The sequence below is a fragment of the Bufo gargarizans genome, chromosome 8, assembly GCF_014858855.1.
Source record: "Bufo gargarizans isolate SCDJY-AF-19 chromosome 8, ASM1485885v1, whole genome shotgun sequence".
NCBI classification, from domain to species: Eukaryota; Metazoa; Chordata; class Amphibia; order Anura; family Bufonidae; genus Bufo; species Bufo gargarizans.
In genome coordinates, this window is record NC_058087.1 from 76,560,805 (window position 1) to 76,585,840 (window position 25,036).

General features: G+C 50.4%; 1 protein-coding gene across 1 annotated transcript in view; it reads right to left on the reverse strand.

The window, feature by feature from the left end:
- The window catches only part of LOC122945807 (aldehyde oxidase 2-like), a 166,680-nt gene that overhangs the window by 52,379 nt on the left and 89,265 nt on the right, over positions 1-25,036 (reverse strand). Inside the window, exons 17-19 of the mRNA XM_044305024.1 lie at positions 13,351-13,437; positions 4,953-5,144; positions 85-312 (exon numbers count right to left, since the gene is read on the reverse strand). Coding sequence (XP_044160959.1) covers positions 85-312; positions 4,953-5,144; positions 13,351-13,437 — 507 coding nt within the window. The remainder of the gene's footprint in view (positions 1-84; positions 313-4,952; positions 5,145-13,350; positions 13,438-25,036) is intronic.

Below are 25,036 nucleotides of genomic sequence, written 5' to 3' on the forward strand. Positions count from 1 at the left end.
TCTGGTGGCTTTTTGCCCCATCATGCAGGGCACATCAGCCAGTCCCTCAGCTACTCCCCTGGATAAAGAATGTGATCTACCAACCTGATTGATAAAGTCTGAAATAGATCCAACAGGAAGCATGGCAGGGATGATAGCGAAGCCTCTCTTCTTCCAGGTGCACTGTTTGTTGCTCTCCCTTACTGCAATCCTCCTTTGATGGTATGAAGACTTCACCAAACACTCATCCCAGCACCCCAACAAGTTAGTTGCATCAAATTCCTGCATAAAGGGTGTCTCACTGTTTTCTCTGTGTAGATTGAGGTGCCGTACCTAGAAGACATTTTTACTAATCAGAACATATTTACTCATTTCCTAACTGCATTACATTGTTTATGAACAGTTACACACTAAGGACTCATTCACACATCCATATTATTCTATTAGTTTTCATTGAAAAAACAGTGCCAATGTATCACGTCTGATATGGTAGGTAACAGACTTGACAGTACCCCTATTTCTAAGAGGGGCCACCGGACACTCATGAACAGGTCTTTCAGGATGAGAAACGTGGAAAGAACAAATTAATCTGCTGGCGTTTACTTCCGACGCTGGCACCCACATTTTATCTTCCGGACCGTAAACCCCTACAATACAATTCTTGCCACCTCAAACTCCAAAAATTGGCATCGACCATAATTGGAGGGGGTGGTAGCGGTAATGGTTCCGGAGGTGCAACATACTTTTGGAGCAACGATTTATGAAATACATTATGAATTTTCAATGTTTGAGGTAGCTCCAGGCGAAATGCCACAGGGTTAATGACGGCGACTGTTTTATAAGGACTGATAAACCTAGGACCCCATTTTCAAGATGGAACCTTTAACTTAATATTTCTAGTCGACAACTACAAAGTTATTCACCCCTAGGTCCGGACCTGGCGAACGTTTTTTTATCAGCCAGCCATTAATTTATATCTGTCTCCCATATTTTTCAAATTGCTTTGAACCTTTCACCATACAGAAGAGAGTGATGACATAAACCGTTCTTCCTCAGGGATCCCAGAAGGCTCCCCCTCACTGAAAGTGCAAAATTGAGGGTGAAAACCATATGCACCAAAAAATTGTGATTTACCAGTTGATTCTTGTTTTTTTTAAATCAGATAGTTTTTATTAAACAGCTTTTCCCAAATTATACAAATAATAAGGACTCCTTTCTTACAGATAGTATTACAGCCAATCAAATGAATGACATACAGTGCCATTATTTAAACCCAAACAAAACCAAAAGAAATAAACCCTTCCAACCCCCCCACCCCTTAGCGAAAAGACGGTCCGCCATTTGTAATAACCATATCGCATCTCATCAAACTGTCCAACTGACAGTCAGTAAAAACATATCCCTCCCATGTTTGTGCGTAGGGCCTATCAATAATCATACCTAACCACTTAGTCAGAACTCCGGAATCACTCATTAGTCCAGACTTACCAGTTGATTCTTGACGGCAATTGTTTATAGCAAACTCAGCTAAAGTTAAGTAAGATGACCATTCCTCCTAAATTTTCAGACATAAAACTCCTAAGTCTCTAGGTTTGGTGCGTTCGGTCTGGCCGTTTGACTGCAGATTGAGGAAAGGCTGAGGAAAAGGACAAATGTACCCCAAGACGAGAACAAAAAGCTCTTCAGAATTTAGAAGTAAAATGGGTTCCACGATTTAAAACAACATCGGAAGGGACCCCCTGAAGCTCCACTATTTCACTGATAAAAACCTGAGCCAGGGTTCTAGCATTTGGCAACGCAGGTAAGCCAATAAAATGCACCTTTTTATTGAAGCCATCTACTACTACCAGGATAACAGTTTTACCCGCAGATACAGGTAGGTCAGTAATAAAATCCATTGACAGGTGTGTCCTCGGTCTGTTGGGAATGACCAATGGTAACAGAGGCTCCGCTGGATGAGTATGAGTGACTTTAGCACGTGCACAGGTTGTACAGGTAGACACGAAATCAACTACATCCTGGTACAACCTCGCCCACCAAAAACAACAAGACAATAGCTCAGAGGTTGCCCTACTACCTGGGTGCCCAGTGAGTGCAGAATTATGGTGTTCTTTTAATATTTCAAGGCGCAAATTCAAGGGCACAAACAACTTTCCTGGGAGACAGGAGACTGGGGCATCCCCCTGAGCCTCCAACACTATCCCCTCCAGGTCTGAGTGTAACACAGAGACAACCACCCCCTTTTGTAAAATCGGCACCGGATCGTCAACATCACCCTCTCCAGGAAAACTTCAGGATAACGCATCAGCTTTGGTATTTTTTGCCCCCGGATGATAGGTGATAACAAAATTAAACCTGGTAAAAAATAAAGACCACCTAGCTTGTCTAGGGGTAAGACATATAGCAGATTCAAGGTATAACAGGGTTTTATGATCCGTAATCACCATGACGGGATGAGCTGCCCTCTCCAAAAAGTGACACCATTCCTCAAACGCTAATTTAATAGCTAAAAGTTCCCTGTTGCCTATATCATAATTCTTCTCAGCTGCCGACAATTTCTTAGAAAAAAAAGCACAAGGATGCCATTAACTTGGAGACCGACCCTGGGACAATACAGCCCCCAACTCCGATGCATCAACCTCCACAATAAAAGGTTAAGAAACATCAGACTGGACCAGTATGGGTGCTGAGGTGAAACTCTCCTTCAGAGAGGAAAAAGCCAGTTTAGCAGCGTCAGACTATTTAAAAAAGTCAGTCCCCTTCTTTGTCATGTCCGTAAGGGGAAGAATGGTTCTGAATTAATTTTCTATAGAAATTGGCAAAACCCCAAAAATTCTGCAGAGCTTTTAAGTTCTCAGGAAGATCCCATTCTAGGATTGTGCAGACCTTCTCTGGATCCATACGGAACCCCGAAGCTGATAGCAGATACCCCAGGAATTGCACCTCCTGTACGGCGAATACACATTACTCCAATTTAGCATATAACTTATTAGTCTGTAAAATCTGCAGCACCTACTTGACATGTACCTTGTGTGTCTACAGATCGGGTGAATAGATCAAAATATCGTCAATATATATCACCACAAATCTGCCGACAAGATGACAAAAGATATCGTTGACAAAGTGTTAAAAGACAGCAGTGGTGTTGGGCGCGAATATTCGAATAGCGAATATTAATTGCGAATATCGGCACTTCGAGAATCCGCGAATATTTAGAATATAGTGATATATATTCATAATTTTGAATATGCTAGATTTTTTTTCCTCAGTAACCTCCCTTCTTGCTTGTGGGCCAATGATAAGGCTGCAATATCTTTGTCTGAGCTTAGCAACATCCCTAGCAACCAATAGGAAAGTTGCCTACCCCTTACTATATAAGAACCTCCCCAGCAGCCCTTGTATGCAGTATTTTGCAGATCTGACAGAGACAGCAGTGTCATTGCTGTGCTCTGTGCTTTCCTGTGTCATTACATTAGTTAGCTAGCTTATATATATAATACAAATAGTTAGTGGCAGATAGTCAGTGTAGGTTGGATAGTGATATAATGTAGCTGATAGGTTCTGCTGTCCATGCATACATGCTACATACATAGTGCTGTGATGTCACTAGTTCACAACAAGACTTAGTGCACCAATCACTAATAAGTAGTCAGACCTGTTAAAATGTGAAGTTGCACGTATTGCACAAAAATATTCGCATCATTAGTGACGATTTTGCAATCGCAAATATATTGGAGCATCTGTTTTGACCAAAGCCCTAAGAATGTAATGATCCTAGGTAGAGATGAGCGAAGTTTTGAAAAATTTGATTTGGCAGCTTTTCCGAAGTTCTCCAAGAAATTTGATTTGTTATGAATGAATTTGTCACTAATCACTATTATGAGGGCACTCTGGATGTCACTGTTATAGGGCCACTGTGTATGTAACTGTTATAGGGTACTGTGGTTGCCATTGTTATAGCACTGTGTATGTTACTGTTATGGCAGCACTGTGGATGTCTCTGTTATAGGGACACTATGGATGTCACTGTTATGGGGCACTATGGATGATATTGGGGGGAATGATGATATCTTTTAACCATTCACACACAAACAACAAACAAAATACACCCATGCTATTCTATATACCTTCAGCCACCACTATATACCTTCAGCCACCACTAGAGGGAGATCACGGCAAACTTTATAAATTGAACTCGGTAAAAAAACAGCCCTACAATATTGTCAGCAGGCTCGGACTGGCCCACAGGGGTACAGGGGAATCCCCCGGTGGGCCCCTGAGCAAGGTGGACCCCTAGTCTCCCACCCCCTGCACAAGTGGCACATAACACAGGAGACTTACTGCCCTACATACATATATTCAATGTACAGCACCTCAACCAGCCTATGTTCATATAAAAAACTTGTTAAATTATTTATTATATTTGAATGTATCCGTATGGTGGGCCCCCAAAATTTTTTACTGGTGGTCCGTAGGTACCCCAGTCCGACACTGATTGTCAGTCATTATTTTAACAGATTTTAACATTAAGGGTATGTCCACAAGGTACCTCCACTGTTATAAGGGCTGTCATTCACTTGAAGCATGCCTGGATAGACATAAATAGTTTCTTAGAAGTTGAGTTTTAATTGTAAAATCCCCACCTCAAAAGAAAAGAGAGCCAAACTGAATTTATATTACATCAAAAAAATCTCAAGCACATACAACCGGTTGACGTGCAAACCTCGATTGACATGCACTATGCTCCAGTTTTGTGTGGATTTGGGATATATAATCTGCATCACAAATCTGCCTAAAATCCATGATGTGTGAATTTATCCTTAAAGTCGCATCCACTTTGCTGGCAGTGCACAACACTGCGGATTTGCTGCACAGAAATCTGCAGTGTTTAAGCCACTTGTGAACACACCCTTAAAGAGTCTCTTTGGAGATCTGTATAAAAAAGGAAGCGAGCCATATTAAACTCATGTTACCTTTTCAGGTGATACACCACATCTGTCGGCCACTGCATCGATCCAAATCTCTGCGAGCATAGCTGCCTGGGAAAATCCATATCCAGCACAGAACAACTTTGCTGGTAAGTTTGTCCTGCATGCCGCAACATTGCAGCGGGTGTTGGGGATGCGGTAAGCATTCTGTGCACTCAGTAGGGACATAGTAAGCACCTGCAATTGACAAAAGGCATTTAAAAACACACTCCCACGACAAAAGAATAATTTAGTACAACATGTTCCTTAGAATTAGATTTTTTTTAATCTTAAAAAAGTTGAATCTCTGTGCTGATTCTTTTCAAAATATAACTTAATAAGGGGTCTAACACAGAGCCCTAAACCCCTTGCTTATCCTTAAGCACAATAATTAAAGGGGTTGTCTGACTTTAGCAAGTTGCATTTATCATGTAAAACAGTGATGGTCAGTTTGCAGTGTTTGCCTGCGAACACATACGGGCTGCCATCTTGACTCACAAGTCCGGCGATGCACAGGTAAGCTCTTACCTGTGCCTGTGCTGGGAGCCGGTCTGAAATCAAATGCGGTCACTGGGAGCAGGCAGTTCCGAGAACAGCCACGGGGGCCTTCATCGGGCTGTTCTCGGAACTGCCTGCTCCTGGTGACCGTATTTGTTTCAGACCGGCTCCCGGCACAGGTAAGGGCTTACCTGAGCATCGCCGGACTTTTGAGTCAAGATGGCAGCCTGCATGTGTTTGCAGGCGAACACTGCGAAATGACCATCACTGATGTAGAATAGGTTAATATGAGGCACTTACTAATGTATTATGTTTGTCTATATTGCCTCCTTTGCTGGCTAGACTAATTTTTCCATCACATTATACATTTATTTTTCCATGGTTACGACCACCCTTCAATCCAGCATCGGTGCTTTCATACAGGCTCGGACCGCCCACTGGGATACAGGTGAATCCCCCGGTGGGCCCCTAGTCTCCCACCCCCTGCACAAGTGGCACATAACACAGTAGACTTACTGCACTACATACATATATTCAATGTACAGTACCACAACCAGCCTGTGTTCATGTAAAAACTTGATAGATTATTAAGGAAACTCCCCCATTTATTGTTATAGACACGGTTAGAGCTGAGATGACTTCTAGGCACAGAGGAAGGCTGCCAATGTCCTCCTTCCACCGAAACTTCCTTCTCAGAGTTGCTGCAGGGACCCCCATATTCAATCATCTGGTAGCATCTTGCTGCTGTGTCAGCAGGTAATATTTTAATGTATCCGTACGGTGGGCCCCCAAAATAAATTCTACTGGTGGGCCCTAGGCACCCCAGTCCGACACTGCTTGCACACCATGGTGCCAGCCACCAGAGTGGCCAGTGCTTTTTTTCTATAGTGTGAAAGCACTGCCACTACTGCTGAAAACAAGACGTGTATAATGTGATGGAAAAATGAATCAAGGCAGCAAAGGAAGCAATATGTATAATAACAATACATTAGTAAGTGCCTCGTATTAACTTTCTCTACATGATAAATGCCACTTTAATTTTTCTCCATTAAGCTCCTAAACGCCCTCTAGTGGCAACTGCCAAGAACCTGAATTTTCTTATTTAGTGCTATAATGCTACTAAGCCAGTGATGCCCAAACTAGAGCCTGCGGGCCGGATTTGGAAGCTGTGTCATGCGGCCCGTGCAACTCCCTGGACAAAGTCTAAGGCGTACCAATACGCCTTAGACTTTTACCCCATATTCATTAGCGCAGTGAGCGCTGTGAACGGCACAGGCAGCGCAGCGATGCCACCTGTGCCTGAAATAACCAATGGCAAAGCTCCTTGAAGCAATGAACTTTGTTATTGGTTGGTATAGGCACGCGCCGGAGCGATACAGGTCGGGTGTTTTAAGGAGAGTGGGGTGTGCTGCCTGAGGACCTTGGGAAACATGACAGGGCCGCTGGAGATGTTAGGAGGAGGGGAGAGCAGGGTCACTGTGTACCAGTCACATCTGGTCCACGGCTCCTATCACCCCACTAGTGACCCTGCTCCCCCCTCCTCCTATCACCCCACTAGTGATCCTGCTCCCCCTCCTCCTATCACCTCACTAGTGACCCTGCTCCCCCCTCCTCCTATCACCTCACTCTTGACCCTGCTCCCCCCTTCTCCTGTCACCCCACTAGTGATCCTGCTCCCCCCTTCTCCTGTCACCCCACTAGTGATCCTTCTGCCCCCTTCTCCTTTCACCCCACTAGTGACTCTGCTTTCCCCTCATCCTGTAACCCAACTAGTAACCCTGTCTCCCCTCCTCCTGTCATCTCACTAGTGATCCTGCTTCACCCTCCTCCTGTGACCCCACTAGTGACCCTGCTCCCCCCTCCTCCTGTCACCCCACTAGTGACCCTGCTCCCCCCTCCTCCTGTCATCTCACTAGTGATCCTGCTTCACCCTCCTCCTGTCACCCCACTAGTGACCCTGCTCCCCCCTCCTCCTGTCACCCCACTAGTGACCCTGCTCCCCCCTCCTCCTGTCACCCCACTGGTGACCCTGCTTCCCCCTCCTCCGGTCACCCTACTAGTGACCCTGCTCCCCCCTCCTCCTGTCACCCCACTAGTGACACTGTTCCCCCTCCTATCACTTCACTAGTGACACTGCTTCCCCTCCTCCTGTCACCTCACTAGTGACCCTGCTCCACTTTCCTCCTGTCACCCCACTAGTGACCCTGCTCCTATCACCCCACTAGTGACCCTGCTCCCCCCTCCTCCTGTCACCCCACTAGTGACCCTGCTTCCCCCTCTTCCGGTCACCCCACTAGTGACCCTGCTCCCCCCTCCTCCTGTCACCCCACTAGTGACACTGTTCCCCCTCCTATCACTTCACTAGTGACACTGCTTCCCCCTCCTCCTGTCACCTCACTAGTGACCCTGCTCCACTTTCCTCCTGTCACCCCACTAGTGACCCTGCTCCTATCACCCCACTAGTGACACTGCTTCCCCCTCCTGTTGTCACCTCACTAGTGACCCTGCATCCACCTCCTCCTGTCACCTCACTAGTGACCCTGCTCCCCTTTCCTTCTGTCACCCCACTAGTGACCCTGCTCCTATCACCCCACTAGTGACCCTGCTCCCCCCTCCTCCTGTCACCCCACTAGTGACCCTGTCCCCCTCCTCCTGTCACCTCAATAGTGACCCTGCTTCACCCTTCTCCTATCACCACACTAGTGACCCTGCTCCCCCTCCTATCACCCCACTAGTGACCCTGCTCCCCCTCCTATCACCCCACTAGTGACCCTGCTTCCCCCTCCTCCTGTCACCTCACCAGTGACCCTGCTCCCTCCGCCTCCTGTCACCCCACTAGTGACCCTGCTTCCCCCTCCTATCACCCCACTAGTGACCCTGCTCCCCCTCCTATCACCTCACTAGTGACCCTGCTCCCCCTCCTATCACCCCACTAGTGACCCTGCTCCCCCTCCTATCACCTCACTAGTGACCCTGCTCCCCCTCCTATCACCACACTAGTGACCCTGCTCCCCCTCCTATCACCCCACTAGTGACCCTGCTCCTCCGCCTCCTGTCACCCCACTAGTGACCCTGCTCCCCCCTCCTCCTGTCACCCCACTAGTGACCCTGCTCCCCCTCCTCCTGTCACCCCACTAGTGACCCTTCTCCACCCTCCTCCTGTCAGCCCACTAGTGACCCTGCTCCCCCTCCTATCACCCCACTAGTGACCCATGATCCCCTTCCTCCTATCACCCCACTAGTGACCCTGCTTCCCCCTCCTTCTGTCACCCCACTAGTGGCCCTGCCCCTCCCTCCTGTCACCCCACTAGTGACCCTGCTTCCCCCGCCTCCTGTCACCCCACTAGTGACCCTGTCCACCCTCCTCCTGTCACCCCACTAGTGACCCTGCTCCCCCCTCCTCCTGTCACCCCACTAGTGACCCTGCTTCCCCCGCCTCCTGTCACCCCACTAGTGACCCTGTCCACCCTCCTCCTGTCACCCCACTAGTGACCCTGCTCCCCCCTCCTCCTGTCATTCCACTAGAGACTCCGCTTTCCCCTCCTCCTGTCACCTCACTAGTGACCCTGCTCCCCCTCCTATCACCCCACTAGTGACCCTGCTTCCCCCTCCTCCTGTCACCTCACCAGTGACCCTGCTCCCCCGCCTCCTGTCACCCCACTAGTGACCCTGCTTCCCCCTCCTATCACCCCACTAGTGACCCTGCTCCCCCTCCTATCACCTCACTAGTGACCCTGCTCCCCCTCCTATCACCCCACTAGTGACCCTGCTCCCCCTCCTATCACCCCACTAGTGACCCTGCTCCCCCTCCTATCACCCCACTAGTGACCCTGCTCCCCCTCCTATCACCCCACTAGTGACCCTGCTCCTCCGCCTCCTGTCACCCCACTAGTGACCCTTCTCCACCCTCCTCCTGTCACCCCACTAGTGACCCTGCTCCCCCTCCTCCTGTCACCCCACTAGTGACCCTTCTCCACCCTCCTCCTGTCACCCCACTAGTGACCCTGCTCCCCCTCCTCCTGTCACCCCACTAGTGACCCTTCTCCACCCTCCTCCTGTCATCTCACTAGTGACCCTGCTCCCCCCTCCTCCTGTCACCCCACTAGTGACCCTGCTCCCCCTCCTCCTGTCACCCCACTAGTGACCCTGCTCCACCCTCCTCCTGTCAGCCCACTAGTGACCCTGCTCCCCCTCCTATCACCCCACTAGTGACCCATGATCCCCTTCCTCCTATCACCCCACTAGTGACCCTGCTTCCCCCTCCTTCTGTCACCCCACTAGTGGCCCTGCCCCTCCCTCCTGTCACCCCACTAGTGACCCTGCTTCCCCCGCCTCCTGTCACCCCACTAGTGACCCTGTCCACCCTCCTCCTGTCACCCCACTAGTGACCCTGCTCCCCCCTCCTCCTGTCACCCCACTAGTGACCCTGTCCACCCTCCTCCTGTCACCCCACTAGTGACCCTGCTTCCCCCGCCTCCTGTCACCCCACTAGTGACCCTGTCCACCCTCCTCCTGTCACCCCACTAGTGACCCTGCTCCCCCCTCCTCCTGTCATTCCACTAGAGACTCCGCTTTCCCCTCCTCCTGTCACCTCACTAGTGACCCTGCTCCCCCTCCTATCACCCCACTAGTGACCCTGCTTCCCCCTCCTCCTGTCACCTCACCAGTGACCCTGCTCCCCCGCCTCCTGTCACCCCACTAGTGACCCTGCTTCCCCCTCCTATCACCCCACTAGTGACCCTGCTCCCCCTCCTATCACCTCACTAGTGACCCTGCTCCTCCTATCACCCCATTAGTGACCCTGCCCCCCTCCTATCACCTCACTAGTGACCCTGCTCCCCAAGTCACCCCATTAGTGACCCTGCTCCCCCTCCTATCACCCCACTAGTGACCCTGCTCCTCCGCCTCCTGTCACCCCACTAGTGACCCTTCTCCACCCTCCTCCTGTCACCCCACTAGTGACCCTGCTCCCCCTCCTCCTGTCACCCCACTAGTGACCCTTCTCCACCCTCCTCCTGTCACCCCACTAGTGACCCTGCTCCCCCTCCTCCTGTCATCTCACTAGTGACCCTGCTCCCCCCTCCTCCTGTCACCCCACTAGTGACCCTGCTCCCCCTCCTCCTGTCACCCCACTAGTGACCCTTCTCCACCCTCCTCCTGTCAGCCCACTAGTGACCCTGCTCCCCCTCCTATCACCCCACTAGTGACCCATGATCCCCTTCCTCCTATCACCCCACTAGTGACCCTGCTTCCCCCTCCTTCTGTCACCCCACTAGTGGCCCTGCCCCTCCCTCCTGTCACCCCACTAGTGACCCTGCTTCCCCCGCCTCCTGTCACCCCACTAGTGACCCTGTCCACCCTCCTCCTGTCACCCCACTAGTGACCCTGCTCCCCCCTCCTCCTGTCACCCCACTAGTGACCCTGTCCACCCTCCTCCTGTCACCCCACTAGTGACCCTGCTTCCCCCGCCTCCTGTCACCCCACTAGTGACCCTGCTCCCCCTCCTTTCACCCCACTAGTGACCCTGCTTCCCCCTCCTATCACCCCACTAGTGACCCTGCTCCCCCTCCTATCACCTCACTAGTGACCCTGCTCCCCCTCCTATCACCTCACTAGTGACCCTGCTCCCCCTCCTATCACCCCACTAGTGACCCTGCTCCCCCTCCTATCACCCCACTAGTGACCCTGCTTCCCCCTCCTCCTGTCACCTCACCAGTGACCCTGCTCCCCCGCCTCCTGTCACCCCACTAGTGACCCTGCTTCCCCCTTCTATCACCCCACTAGTGACCCTGCTCCCCCTCCTATCACCTCACTAGTGACCCTGCTCCCCCTCCTATCACCCCACTAGTGACCCTGCTCCCCCTCCTATCACCTCACTAGTGACCCTGTTCCCCCTCCTATCACCCCACTAGTGACCCTGCTCCCCCTCCTATCACCCCACTAGTGACCCTGCTCCTCTGCCTCCTGTCACCCCACTAGTGACCCTGCTCCCCCTCCTCCTGTCACCCCACTAGTGACCCTTCTCCACCCTCCTCCTGTCACCCCACTAGTGACCCTGCTCCCCCTCCTCCTGTCACCCCACTAGTGACCCTGTCCACCCTCCTCCTGTCACCCCACTAGTGACCCTGCTCCCCCCTCCTCCTGTCACCCCACTAGTGACCCTGTCCACCCTCCTCCTGTCACCCCACTAGTGACCCTGCTTCCCCCGCCTCCTGTCACCCCACTAGTGACCCTGTCCACCCTCCTCCTGTCACCCCACTAGTGACCCTGCTCCCCCCTCCTCCTGTCATTCCACTAGAGACTCCGCTTTCCCCTCCTCCTGTCACCTCACTAGTGACCCTGCTCCCCCTCCTATCACCCCACTAGTGACCCTGCTTCCCCCTCCTATCACCCCACTAGTGACCCTGCTCCCCCTCCTATCACCTCACTAGTGACCCTGCTCCCCCTCCTTTCACCTCACTAGTGACCCTGCTCCCCCTCCTATCACCCCACTAGTGACCCTGCTCCCCCTCCTATCACCCCACTAGTGACCCTGCTTCCCCCTCCTCCTGTCACCTCACCAGTGACCCTGCTCCCCCGCCTCCTGTCACCCCACTAGTGACCCTGCTTCCGCCTTCTATCACCCCACTAGTGACCCTGCTCCCCCTCCTATCACCTCACTAGTGACCCTGCTCCCCCTCCTATCACCCCACTAGTGACCCTGCTCCCCCTCCTATCACCTCACTAGTGACCCTGTTCCCCCTCCTATCACCCCACTAGTGACCCTGCTCCCCCTCCTATCACCCCACTAGTGACCCTGCTCCTCTGCCTCCTGTCACCCCACTAGTGACCCTGCTCCACCCTCCTCCTGTCACCCCACTAGTGACCCTGCTCCCTCTCCTCCTGTCACCCCACTAGTGACCCTTCTCCACCCTCCTCCTGTCACCCCACTAGTGACCCTGCTCCCCCTCCTATCACCCCACTAGTGACCCTGCTCCTCCGCCTCCTGTCACCCCACTAGTGACCCTGCTCCCCCCTCCTCCTGTCACACCACTAGTGACCCTTCTCCACCCTCCTCCTGTCACCCCACTAGTGACCCTGCTTCCCCCTCCTTCTGTCACCCCACTAGTGGCCCTGCCCCTCCCTCCTGTCACCCCACTAGTGACCCTGCTTCCCCCGCCTCCTGTCACCCCACTAGTGACCCTGTCCACCCTCCTCCTGTCACCTCACTAGTGACCCTTCTCCACCATTCTCCTGTCACCCCACTAGTGACCCTGCTCCCCCTCCTATCACCCCACTAGTGACCCTGCTCCACCATCCTCCTGTCATCCCACTAGAGACTCCGCTTTCCCCTCCTCCTGTCACCTGACTAGTGACCCTGTCCACCCTCCTCCTGTCACCCCACTTGTGACCTTGTCCACCCTCCTCCTGTCACCCCACTAGTGACCCTGTCCACCCTCCTCCTGAGTGCGGCCCTCAGACGATAAATGGTTGGGCACCACTGCAAAGCAAGAGATTTGGAACCCCAACCCCTGTGAAGATATATTGTGAAAACCGGCACAAACAGTAACAAACACTGATTCAGGTGTTTCCGTCCATGTGCTATCCGGACTGCACCCATGTAGCACAACGGCCCATCGCAGTAAATAGCGCAGTCCACACTTCTGTTTGTTAATAGATTCTTGTCCATTTTCTGTCCAAGTCTCCAGGAAAGAAATGGCTGCACCCAGATGCCATATGGACCCCCAGAAACTTCTGCAATTTGCAGACAGAAATAAAAAAGGGGAACTTATCCCTTGAGTAGGGTTTGTGATGTTTGGGAGAAAACCCCTTTCAATTTGTATATTCTGTTGCATAACACATGGTTTTTTATACCATAAATCATTTTAGGATATTTTCAGTGCATTGCAGGCTCGATTTCCGATACCTTGAAAGATTCATCCGGCCTGTGACCAGCATTGCAGTAGTAGGCGACATCCAGTGCTATGATTCTTCCATCATCCATACACCCCACCTACATTAAAATGACATGTTTAGCTCACAAATGAACTCTACATATACATTATAGAAACAGGCTATGTATCATACAGGGAAAAAATGAATGATGAGATTCTGGCTTGAGATACTGTCAATAGTACTTGAAGCTATTTCATCAGATTTCTATGTTGTGATACAAGTTAAAGGGATTTTCCAGGATTATTACATTGATGGCATAATATCTGTAGTGTACAGGAGCGAGATGCCCGTCACTACTGAAGGGTCACTTGGGTACTGTCGTTCCCCCTGTATTTATGGGGAAGTTGGTATAGAATATCTTATAATGTCATGCTATGTATTTTCCTGTTACTGTGAAACGTGCATTTTGCAGGCCGGCTAGGGTGTAGTTCCAGCTCTGAGTCACTAGAGGGAGCTAGGGAACCCTAGGTTATATAAGGCCCAGTCAGGAAGTAATAGCAGTTGGAGGAGACAGACAGTGGGAAGCAGAGGTCAGAAATGATCCTGTGTCTGAGAGAAAGCAAGGCTATGGGCCTGTGAGAGCATAGCAGGCCTGAAGCCTGCCGGCTAGGAGAGGGTAGTAAAGGCCCTGTAACCGGGTTCCGGATCCAAGGAAAAGGTTCCCCTCCTGAGTAGGGATGAGCGAACTCGAACTGTATAGTTCGGGTTCGTACCGAATTTTGGGGTGTCCGTGACACGGACCCGAACCCGGACATTTTCGTAAAAGTCCGGGTTCGGGTTCGGTGTTCGTCGCTTTCTTCGCGCTTTTGTGACGCTTTCTTGGCGCTTTTTGAAAGGCTGCAAAGCAGCCAATCAACAAGCGTCATACTACTTGCCCCAAGAGGCCATCACAGCCATGCCTACTATTGGCATGGCTGTGATTGGCCAGAGCACCATGTGACCCAGCCTCTATTTAAGCTGGAGTCACATAGCGCCGCCCGTCACTCTGCTCTGATTAGCGTAGGGAGAGGTTGCGGCTGCGACAGTAGGGCGAGATTAGGCAGATTAACTCCTCCAAAGGACTTGATTAACTGATCGATCTGCAGCTGTGGATCATTGAGCTGCTGATCCTCAATTGCTCACTGTTTTTAGGCTGCCCAGACCGTTTGTCAGTCACATTTTTCTGGGGTGATCGGCGGCCATTTTGTGTCTTGTGGTGCGCCAGCACAAGCTGCGACCAAGTGCATTTAACCCTCAATGGTGTGGTTGTTTTTTGGCTAAAGCCTACATCAGGGTGAAGCTGTCACACCAAGTGCATTTAACCAGCAATAGTCTGTTTATTTTTTGGCCATATCCCAGTCTAATTCTGTCACTAAATCCATACCGGTCACCCAGCGCCTAAATACTAGGCCTCAAATTTATATCCAGCTAAATCTGTCCCTAGTGCTGTAGCTGGGCGAGTTATTTAGTGTCCGTTCAAGCACATTTCTTGTTCTGGGTTGAAATACAATTCCCAATTTAGCAATTTCATAATTTAGTGGTTTCTGCTATATCAGAGCTATTTGAAATCTATCCCTAAAAGGGTATATAATATTCAAGGTGCACATTGGGTCATTCAGAATAACTTCACACACACCCGCTACTGTGTATTTCCAAGTCTAATTCTGGCACTAAACCCATACCTGTCACCCAGCGCCTAAATACTAGGCCTCAAATTTATATCCCGCTAAATCTGTCCTTAGTGCTGTAGCTGGGCGAGTTATTTAGTGTCCGTTCAAGCACATTTCTTGTTCTGGGTTGAAATACAATTCCCAATTTAGCAATTTCATAATTTAGTGGTTTCTGCTATATCAGAGCTATTTGAAATCTATCCCTAAAAGGGTATATAATATTCAAGGTGCACATTGGGTCATTCAGAATAACTTCACACACACCCGCTACTGTGTATTTCCAAGTCTAATTCTGGCACTAAACCCATACCTGTCACCCAGCGCCTAAATACTAGGCCTCAAATTTATATCCCGCTAAATCTGTCCTTAGTGCTGTAGCTGGGCGAGTTATTTAGTGTCCGTTCAAGCACATTTCTTGTTCTGGGTTGAAATACAATTCCCAATTTAGCAATTTCATAATTTAGTGGTTTCTGCTATATCAGAGCTATTTGAAATCTATCCCTAAAAGGGTATATAATATTCAAGGTGCACATTGGGTCATTCAGAATAACTTCACACACACCCGCTACTGTGTATTTCCAAGTCTAATTCTGGCACTAAACCCATACCTGTCACCCAGCGCCTAAATACTAGGCCTCAAATTTATATCCCGCTAAATCTGTCCTTAGTGCTGTAGCTGGGCGAGTTATTTAGTGTCCGTTCAAGCACATTTCTTGTTCTGGGTTGAAATACAATTCCCAATTTAGCAATTTCATAATTTAGTGGTTTCTGCTATATCAGAGCTATTTGAAATCTATCCCTAAAAGGGTATATAATATTCAAGGTGCACATAGGGTCATTCAGAATAACTTCACACACACGCTTCTGTGCATTTCCAAGTCTAATTCTGTCACTAAATCCATACCGGTCACCCAGCGCCTAAATACTAGGCCTCAAATTTATATCCAGCTAAATCTGTCCCTAGTGCTGTAGCTGGGCGAGTTATTTAGTGTCCGTTCAAGCACATTTCTTGTTCTGGGTTGAAATACAATTCCCAATTTAGCAATTTCATAATTTAGTGGTTTCTGCTATATCAGAGCTATTTGAAATCTATCCCTAAAAGGGTATATAATATTCAAGGTGCACATAGGGTCATTCAGAATAACTTCACACACCCGCTACTGTGCATTTCCAAATCTAATTCTGTCACTAAACCCATACCTGTCACCCAGCGCCTAAATACTAGGCCTCAAATTTATATCCCGCTAAATCTCTCGTTACCGCTGTACTGTTGTTGCTGGGCAAGATATTTAGTGTCCGTCAAAGCACATTTTTTGTTCTGGGTTGAAATACAATTCCCAATTTAGCAATTTCATAATTTAGTCGTTTCTGCTATATCAGAGCTATTTGAAATCTATCCCTAAAAGGGTAGATCATATTGAAGGTGCACATAGGGTCATTCAGAATAACTTCACACACACGCTTCTGTGCATTTCCAAGTCTAATTCTGTCACTAAATCCATGCCGGTCACCCAGCGCCTAAATACTAGGCCTCAAATTTATATCCCGCTGAATTTGAATACAATACATTGGGCCAAATAATATATTTGTTGTTGTGGTGAACCATATCAATGAGAAAAACATCTAGTAAGGGACGCGGACGTGGACATGGTCGTGGTGGTGTTAGTGGACCCTCTGGTGCTGGGAGAGGACGTGGCCGTTCTGCCACATCCACACGTCCTAGTGTACCAACTACCTCAGGTCCCAGTAGCCGCCAGAATTTACAGCGATATATGGTGGGGCCCAATGCCGTTCTAAGGATGGTAAGGCCTGAGCAGGTACAGGCATTAGTCAATTGGGTGGCCGACAGTGGATCCAGCACGTTCACATTATCTCCCACCCAGTCTTCTGCAGAAAGCGCACAGATGGCGCCTGAAAACCAACCCCATCAGTCTGTCACATCACCCCCATGCATACCAGGGAAACTGTCTCAGCCTCAAGTTATGCAGCAGTCTCTTATGCTGTTTGAAGACTCCGCTGGCAGGGTTTCCCAAGGGCATCCACCTAGCCCTTCCCCAGCGGTGAAAGACATAGAATGCACTGACGCACAACCACTTATGTTTCCTGATGATGAGGACATGGGAATACCACCTCAGCATGTCTCTGATGATGACGAAACACAGGTGCCAACTGCTGCGTCTTTCTGCAGTGTGCAGACTGAACAGGAGGTCAGGGATCAAGACTGGGTGGAAGACGATGCAGGGGACGATGAGGTCCTAGACCCCACATGGAATGAAGGTCGTGCCACTGACTTTCACAGTTCGGAGGAAGAGGCAGTGGTGAGACCGAGCCAACAGCGTAGCAAAAGAGGGAGCAGTGGGCAAAAGCAGAACACCCGCCGCCAAGAGACTCCGCCTGCTACTGACCGCCGCCATCTGGGACCGAGCACCCCAAAGGCAGCTTCAAGGAGTTCCCTGGCATGGCACTTCTTCAAACAATGTGCTGACGACAAGACCCGAGTGGTTTGCACGCTGTGCCATCAGAGCCTGAAGCGAGGCATTAACGTTCTGAACCTGAGCACAACCTGCATGACCAGGCACCTGCATGCAAAGCATGAACTGCAGTGGAGTAAACACCTTAAAACCAAGGAAGTCACTCAGGCTCCCCCTGCTACCTCTTCTGCTGCTGCCGCCTCGGCCTATTCTGCTGCTGCCGCCTCGGCCTCTTCCTCCGCCTCTGGAGGAACGTTGGCACCTGCCGCCCAGCAAACAGGGGATGTACCACCAACACCACCACCACCACCTCCGTCACCAAGCGTCTCAACCATGTCTCCATCTCACCACTCTCCATCTCACAAACATTTGATAGAAAGCGTAAATTCCCACCTAGCCACCCTCGATCCCTGGCCCTGAATGCCAGCATTTCTAAACTACTGGCCTATGAAATGCTGTCATTTAGGCTGGTGGACACAGACAGCTTCAAACAGCTCATGTCGCTTGCTGTCCCACAGTATGTTGTTCCCAGCCGGCACTACTTCTCCAAGAGAGCCGTGCCTTCCCTGCACAACCAAGTATCCGATAAAATCAAGTGTGCACTGCGCAACGCCATCTGTAGCAAGGTCCACCTAACCACAGATACGTGGACCAGTAAGCACGGCCAGGGACGCTATATCTCCCTAACTGCACACTGGGTAAATGTAGTGGCAGCTGGGCCCCAGGCGGAGAGCTGTTTGGCGCACGTCCTTCCGCCGCCAAGGATCGCAGGGCAACATTCTTTGCCTCCTGTTGCCACCTCCTCCTTCTCGGCTTCCTCCTCCTCTTCTTCCACCTGCTCATCCAGTCAGCCACACACCTTCACCACCAACTTCAGCACAGCCCGGGGTAAACGTCAGCAGGCCATTCTGAAACTCATATGTTTGGGGGACAGGCCCCACACCGCACAGGAGTTGTGGCGGGGTATAGAACAACAGACCGACGAGTGGTTGCTGCCGGTGAGCCTCAAGCCCGGCCTGGTGGTGTGTGATAATGGGCGAAATCTCGTTGCAGCTCTGGGACTAGCCAATTTGACGCACATCCCTTGCTTGGCGCATGTGCTGAATTTGGTGGTGCAGAAGTTCATTCACAACTACCCCGACATGTCAGAGCTGCTGCATAAAGTGCGGGCCGTCTGTTCGCGCTTCCGGCGTTCACATCCTGCTGCTGCTCGCCTGTCTGCGCTACAGCGTAACTTCGGCCTTCCCGCTCACCGCCTCATATGCGACGTGCCCACCAGGTGGAACTCCACCTTGCACATGCTGGACAGACTGTGCGAGCAGCAGCAGGCCATAGTGGAGTTTCAGCTGCAGCACGCACGGGTCAGTCGCACTACAGAACAGCACCACTTCACCACCAATGACTGGGCCTCCATGCGAGACCTGTGTGCCCTGTTGCGCTGTTTCGAGTACTCCACCAACATGGCCAGTGGCGATGACACCGTTATCAGCGTTACAATACCACTTCTATGTCTCCTTGAGAAAACACTTAGGGCGATGATGGAAGAGGAGGTGGCCCAGGAGGAGGAGGAGGAGGAGGAGGAAGAGGGGTCATTTTTAGCACTTTCAGGCCAGTCTCTTCGAAGTGACTCAGAGGGAGGTTTTTGGCAACAGCAGAGGCCAGGTACAAATGTGGCCAGCCAGGGCCCACTACTGGAGGACGAGGAGGACGAGGATGAGGAGGAGGTGGAGGAGGATGAGGATGAAGCATGGTCACAGCGGGGTGGCACCCAACGCAGCTCGGGTCCATCACTGGTGCGTGGCTGGGGGGAAAGGCAGGACGATGACGATACGCCTCCCACAGAGGACAGCTTGTCCTTATCCCTGGGCAGCCTGGCACACATGAGCGACTACATGCTGCAGTGCCTGCGCAACGACAGCAGAGTTGCCCACATTTTAACCTGTGCGGACTACTGGGTTGCCACCCTGCTGGATCCACGCTACAAAGACAATGTGCCCACCTTACTTCCTGCACTGGAGCGTGATAGGAAGATGCGCGAGTACAAGCGCACGTTGGTAGACGCGCTACTGAGAGCATTCCCAAATGTCACAGGGGAACAAGTGGAAGCCCAAGGCCAAGGCAGAGGAGGAGCAAGAGGTCGCCAAGGCAGCTGTGTCACGGCCAGCTCCTCTGAGGGCAGGGTTAGCATGGCAGAGATGTGGAAAACTTTTGTCAACACGCCACAGCTAACTGCACCACCACCTGATACGCAACGTGTTAGCAGGAGGCAACATTTCACTAACATGGTGGAACAGTACGTGTGCACACCCCTCCACGTACTGACTGATGGTTCGGCCCCATTCAACTTCTGGGTCTCTAAATTGTCCACGTGGCCAGAGCTAGCCTTTTATGCCTTGGAGGTGCTGGCCTGCCCGGCAGCCAGCGTTTTGTCTGAACGTGTATTCAGCACGGCAGGGGGCGTCATTACAGACAAACGCAGCCGCCTGTCTACAGCCAATGTGGACAAGCTGACGTTCATAAAAATGAACCAGGCATGGATCCCACAGGGCCTGTCCGTCCCTTGTCCAGATTAGACATTAACTACCTCCCCATAACCATATATTATTGGACTCCAGGGCACTTCCTCATTCAATCCTATTTTTATTTTCATTTTACCATTATATTGCGATGCTACCCAAAGTTGAATGAACCTCTCCTCTGCCTGTGTGCTAGGCCTAAATATATGCCAATGGACTGTTGCAGTGGTGGCTGACATGAAGCCTGATTCTCTGCTATGACATGCAGACTAATTCTCTGCTGACATGAAGCCAGATTGTCTGTTACGGGACCTCTCTCCTCTGCCTGGGTGCTGGGCCTAAATTTATGACAATGGACTGTTGCAGTGGTGGCTGACGTGAAGCCTCATTCTCTGCTATGACATGCAGACTGATTCTCTGCTGACATGAAGCCAGATTGTCTGTTACGGGACCTCTCTCCTCTGCCTGTGTGCTAGGCCTAAATATATGCCAATGGACTGTTGCAGTGGTGGCTGACGTGAAGCCTGATTCTCTGCTATGACATGCAGACTGATTCTCTGCTGACATGAAGCCAGATCCTCTGTTACGGGACCTCTCTCCTCTGCCTGTGTGTGTGCTGGGCCTAAATATATGCCAATGGACTGTTGCAGTGGTGGCTGACGTGAAGCCTCATTCTCTGCTATGACATGCAGACTAATTCTCTGCTGACATGAAGACAGATTCTCTGTTACGGGACCTCCCTCCTCTGCCTGGGTGCTGGGCCTAAATATATGCCAATGGACTGTTGCAGTGGTGGGTGACGTGAAGCCTCATTCTCTGCTATGACATGCAGACTAATTCTCTGCTGACATGAAGCCAGATTGTCTGTTACGGGACCTCTCTCCTCTGCCTGTGTGTGTGCTGGGCCTAAATATATGCCAATGGACTGTTGCAGTGGTGGCTGACGTGAAGCCTCATTCTCTGCTATGACATGCAGACTAATTCTCTGCTGACATGAAGACAGATTCTCTGTTACGGGACCTCTCTCCTCTGCCTGTGTGTGTGCTGGGCCTAAATATATGCCAATGGACTGTTGCAGTGGTGGCTGACGTGAAGCCTCATTCTCTGCTATGACATGCAGACTAATTCTCTGCTGACATGAAGACAGATTCTCTGTTACGGGACCTCCCTCCTCTGCCTGGGTGCTGGGCCTAAATATATGCCAATGGACTGTTGCAGTGGTGGGTGACGTGAAGCCTGATTCTCTGCTATGACATGCAGACTAATTCTCTGCTGACATGAAGACAGATTCTCTGTTACGGGACCTCTCTCCTCTGCCTGTGTGTGTGCTGGGCCTAAATATATGCCAATGGACTGTTGCAGTGGTGGCTGACGTGAAGCCTCATTCTCTGCTATGACATGCAGACTAATTCTCTGCTGACATGAAGACAGATTCTCTGTTACGGGACCTCCCTCCTCTGCCTGGGTGCTGGGCCTAAATATATGCCAATGGACTGTTGCAGTGGTGGCTGACGTGAAGCCTCATTCTCTGCTATGACATGCAGACTGATTCTCTGCTGACATGAAGCCAGATCGTCTGTTACGGGACCTCTCTGCTCTGGCTATGTGCTAGGCCTAAATATATGCCAATGGACTGTTGCAGTGGTGGGTGACGTGAAGCCTCATTCTCTGCTATGACATGCAGACTGATTCTCTGCTGTCATGAAGCCAGATTGTCTGTTACGGGACCTCTCTGCTCTGCCTGTGTGCTAGGCCTAAATATATGCCAATGGACTGTTGCAGTGGTGGGTGACGTGAAGCCTCATTCTCTGCTATGACATGCAGACTAATTCTCTGCTGACATGAAGACAGATTCTCTGTTACGGGACCTCCCTCCTCTGCCTGGGTGCTGGGCCTAAATATATGCCAATGGACTGTTGCAGTGGTGGGTGACGTGAAGCCTCATTCTCTGCTATGACATGCAGACTAATTCTCTGCTGACATGAAGCCAGATTGTCTGTTACGGGACCTCTCTCCTCTGCCTGTGTGTGTGCTGGGCCTAAATATATGCCAATGGACTGTTGCAGTGGTGGCTGACGTGAAGCCTCATTCTCTGCTATGACATGCAGACTAATTCTCTGCTGACATGAAGACAGATTCTCTGTTACGGGACCTCTCTCCTCTGCCTGTGTGTGTGCTGGGCCTAAATATATGCCAATGGACTGTTGCAGTGGTGGCTGACGTGAAGCCTCATTCTCTGCTATGACATGCAGACTAATTCTCTGCTGACATGAAGACAGATTCTCTGTTACGGGACCTCCCTCCTCTGCCTGGGTGCTGGGCCTAAATATATGCCAATGGACTGTTGCAGTGGTGGGTGACGTGAAGCCTGATTCTCTGCTATGACATGCAGACTAATTCTCTGCTGACATGAAGACAGATTCTCTGTTACGGGACCTCCCTCCTCTGCCTGGGTGCTGGGCCTAAATATATGCCAATGGACTGTTGCAGTGGTGGCTGACGTGAAGCCTCATTCTCTGCTATGACATGCAGACTGATTCTCTGCTGACATGAAGCCAGATCGTCTGTTACGGGACCTCTCTGCTCTGCCTGTGTGCTAGGCCTAAATATATGCCAATGGACTGTTGCAGTGGTGGGTGACGTGAAGCCTCATTCTCTGCTATGACATGCAGACTGATTCTCTGCTGTCATGAAGCCAGATTGTCTGTTACGGGACCTCTCTGCTCTGCCTGTGTGCTAGGCCTAAATATATGCCAATGGACTGTTGCAGTGGTGGGTGACGTGAAGCCTCATTCTCTGCTATGACATGCAGACTGATTCTCTGCTGTCATGAAGCCAGATTGTCTGTTACGGGACCTCTCTGCTCTGCCTGTGTGCTAGGCCTAAATATATGCCAATGGACTGTTGCAGTGGTGGGTGACGTGAAGCCTCATTCTCTGCTATGACATGCAGACTGATTCTCTGCTGACATGAAGCCAGATTGTCTGTTACGGGACCTCTCTCCTCTGCCTGTGTGCTAGGCCTAAATATATGCCAATGGACTGTTGCAGTGGTGGCTGACGTGAAGCCTCATTCTCTGCTATGACATGCAGACTAATTCTCTGCTGACATGAAGCCAGATTGTCTGTTACGGGACCTCTCTCCTCTGCCTGGGTGCTGGGCCTAAATTTATGACAATGGACTGTTGCAGTGGTGGCTGACGTGAAGCCTGATTCTCTGCTATGACATGCAGACTGATTCTCTGCTGACATGAAGCCAGATCCTCTGTTACGGGACCTCTCTCCTCTGCCTGTGTGTGTGCTGGGCCTAAATATATGCCAATGGACTGTTGCAGTGGTGGCTGACGTGAAGCCTCATTCTCTGCTATGACATGCAGACTGATTCTCTGCTGACATGAAGCCAGATTCTCTGTTACGGGACCTCTCTCCTCTGCCTGTGTGTGTGCTGGGCCTAAATATATGCCAATGGACTGTTGCAGTGGTGGCTGACGTGAAGCCTCATTCTCTGCTATGACATGCAGACTAATTCTCTGCTGACATGAAGACAGATTCTCTGTTACGGGACCTCTCTCCTCTGCCTGTGTGTGTGCTGGGCCTAAATATATGCCAATGGACTGTTGCAGTGGTGGCTGACGTGAAGCCTCATTCTCTGCTATGACATGCAGACTAATTCTCTGCTGACATGAAGACAGATTCTCTGTTACGGGACCTCTCTCCTCTGCCTGGGTGCCGGGGCCTAAATATCTGAGAATGGACTGTTCCAGTGGTGGGTGACGGGAAGCCAGATTCTCTGCTATGGAACCTCTCTCCAATTGATTTTGGTTAATTTTTATTTATTTAATTTTTAATTTAATTCATTTCCCTATCCACATTTGTTTGCAGGGGATTTACCTACATGTTGCTGCCTTTTGCAGCCCTCTAGCTCTTTCCTGGGCTGTTTTACAGCCTTTTTAGTGCCGAAAAGTTCGGGTCCCCATTGACTTCAATGGGGTTCGGGTTCGGGACGAAGTTCGGATCGGGTTCGGATCCCGAACCCGAACATTTCCGGGATGTTCGGCCGAACTTCTCGAACCCGAACATCCAGGTGTTCGCTCAACTCTACTCCTGAGTCACCATCCGTTCAGCTGAAGCAGCATAAGTGAGCCACAAGCCAAGACACAGATTACCACAGAGGCCGATCAGATAAAGCGAGAGGTACTCAAGATAACAGAGGAGGTACTAGATAAGGACAGCTTCAAGGGTACGCCAGATAAAGGGCATTAGACCTTGGAGAAATTCACATATAGCGGGACCAGACAGGAATAGTGTGCAAGCCGCCTGTACTGCATCTCCTGTAATTAACACTCTGTATAATTCATCGCTAAGACCGGCCTTTCTGTAATGTCAAGAACCATCTGTATTCTTCTAAAACCAACCGTCTTTTATGGAACTGTGCACTACCAGTGTCCGTGTATTATCCTGACTGATATTCAGTAAAAGTTCCAGTTTTTGTTGGCTATCCTGTGCTTGCTTCATTCTTCCACCATACTTTACACGGCGTGTCACCGTTTAATTGACACTGGCGTCACGAACTGTTAAATACCTGCCTGTTCCAGTATTTGCCCCAATTGAAGACGACAGTGGATCCCAGGTTAGTGGTCAATCTGCACTACAAAGCCCAGCACACACTACTGACCCCCTGGGACACTGCATCGCTCTTTTTGACGTCACGAACAGGATACGCATACTTCTACAGTGCAGAGAAGTGTGAACTGTGTGCTTTAATTACTCCACCACCGTATTACAAAGACTGTAACCTTTATTTCTGAAATCTGTGGATTACAATTGCGCCTGGGAGGAATCAAAGACGCTATACTGTGTTGCGCTACCCCCAGAGAGAAAATCGCATTTGTGGACTGTGTTTTACTGGACTTTTCATCATCCTGCTTGCTGTCAGTGAATTGCAGCATCAGGACACCTAAAATGGCCGCCGACGCCATGAGGCTTTTTACTGCGCCATCAGGATGTGCAGAGGCGCGAATA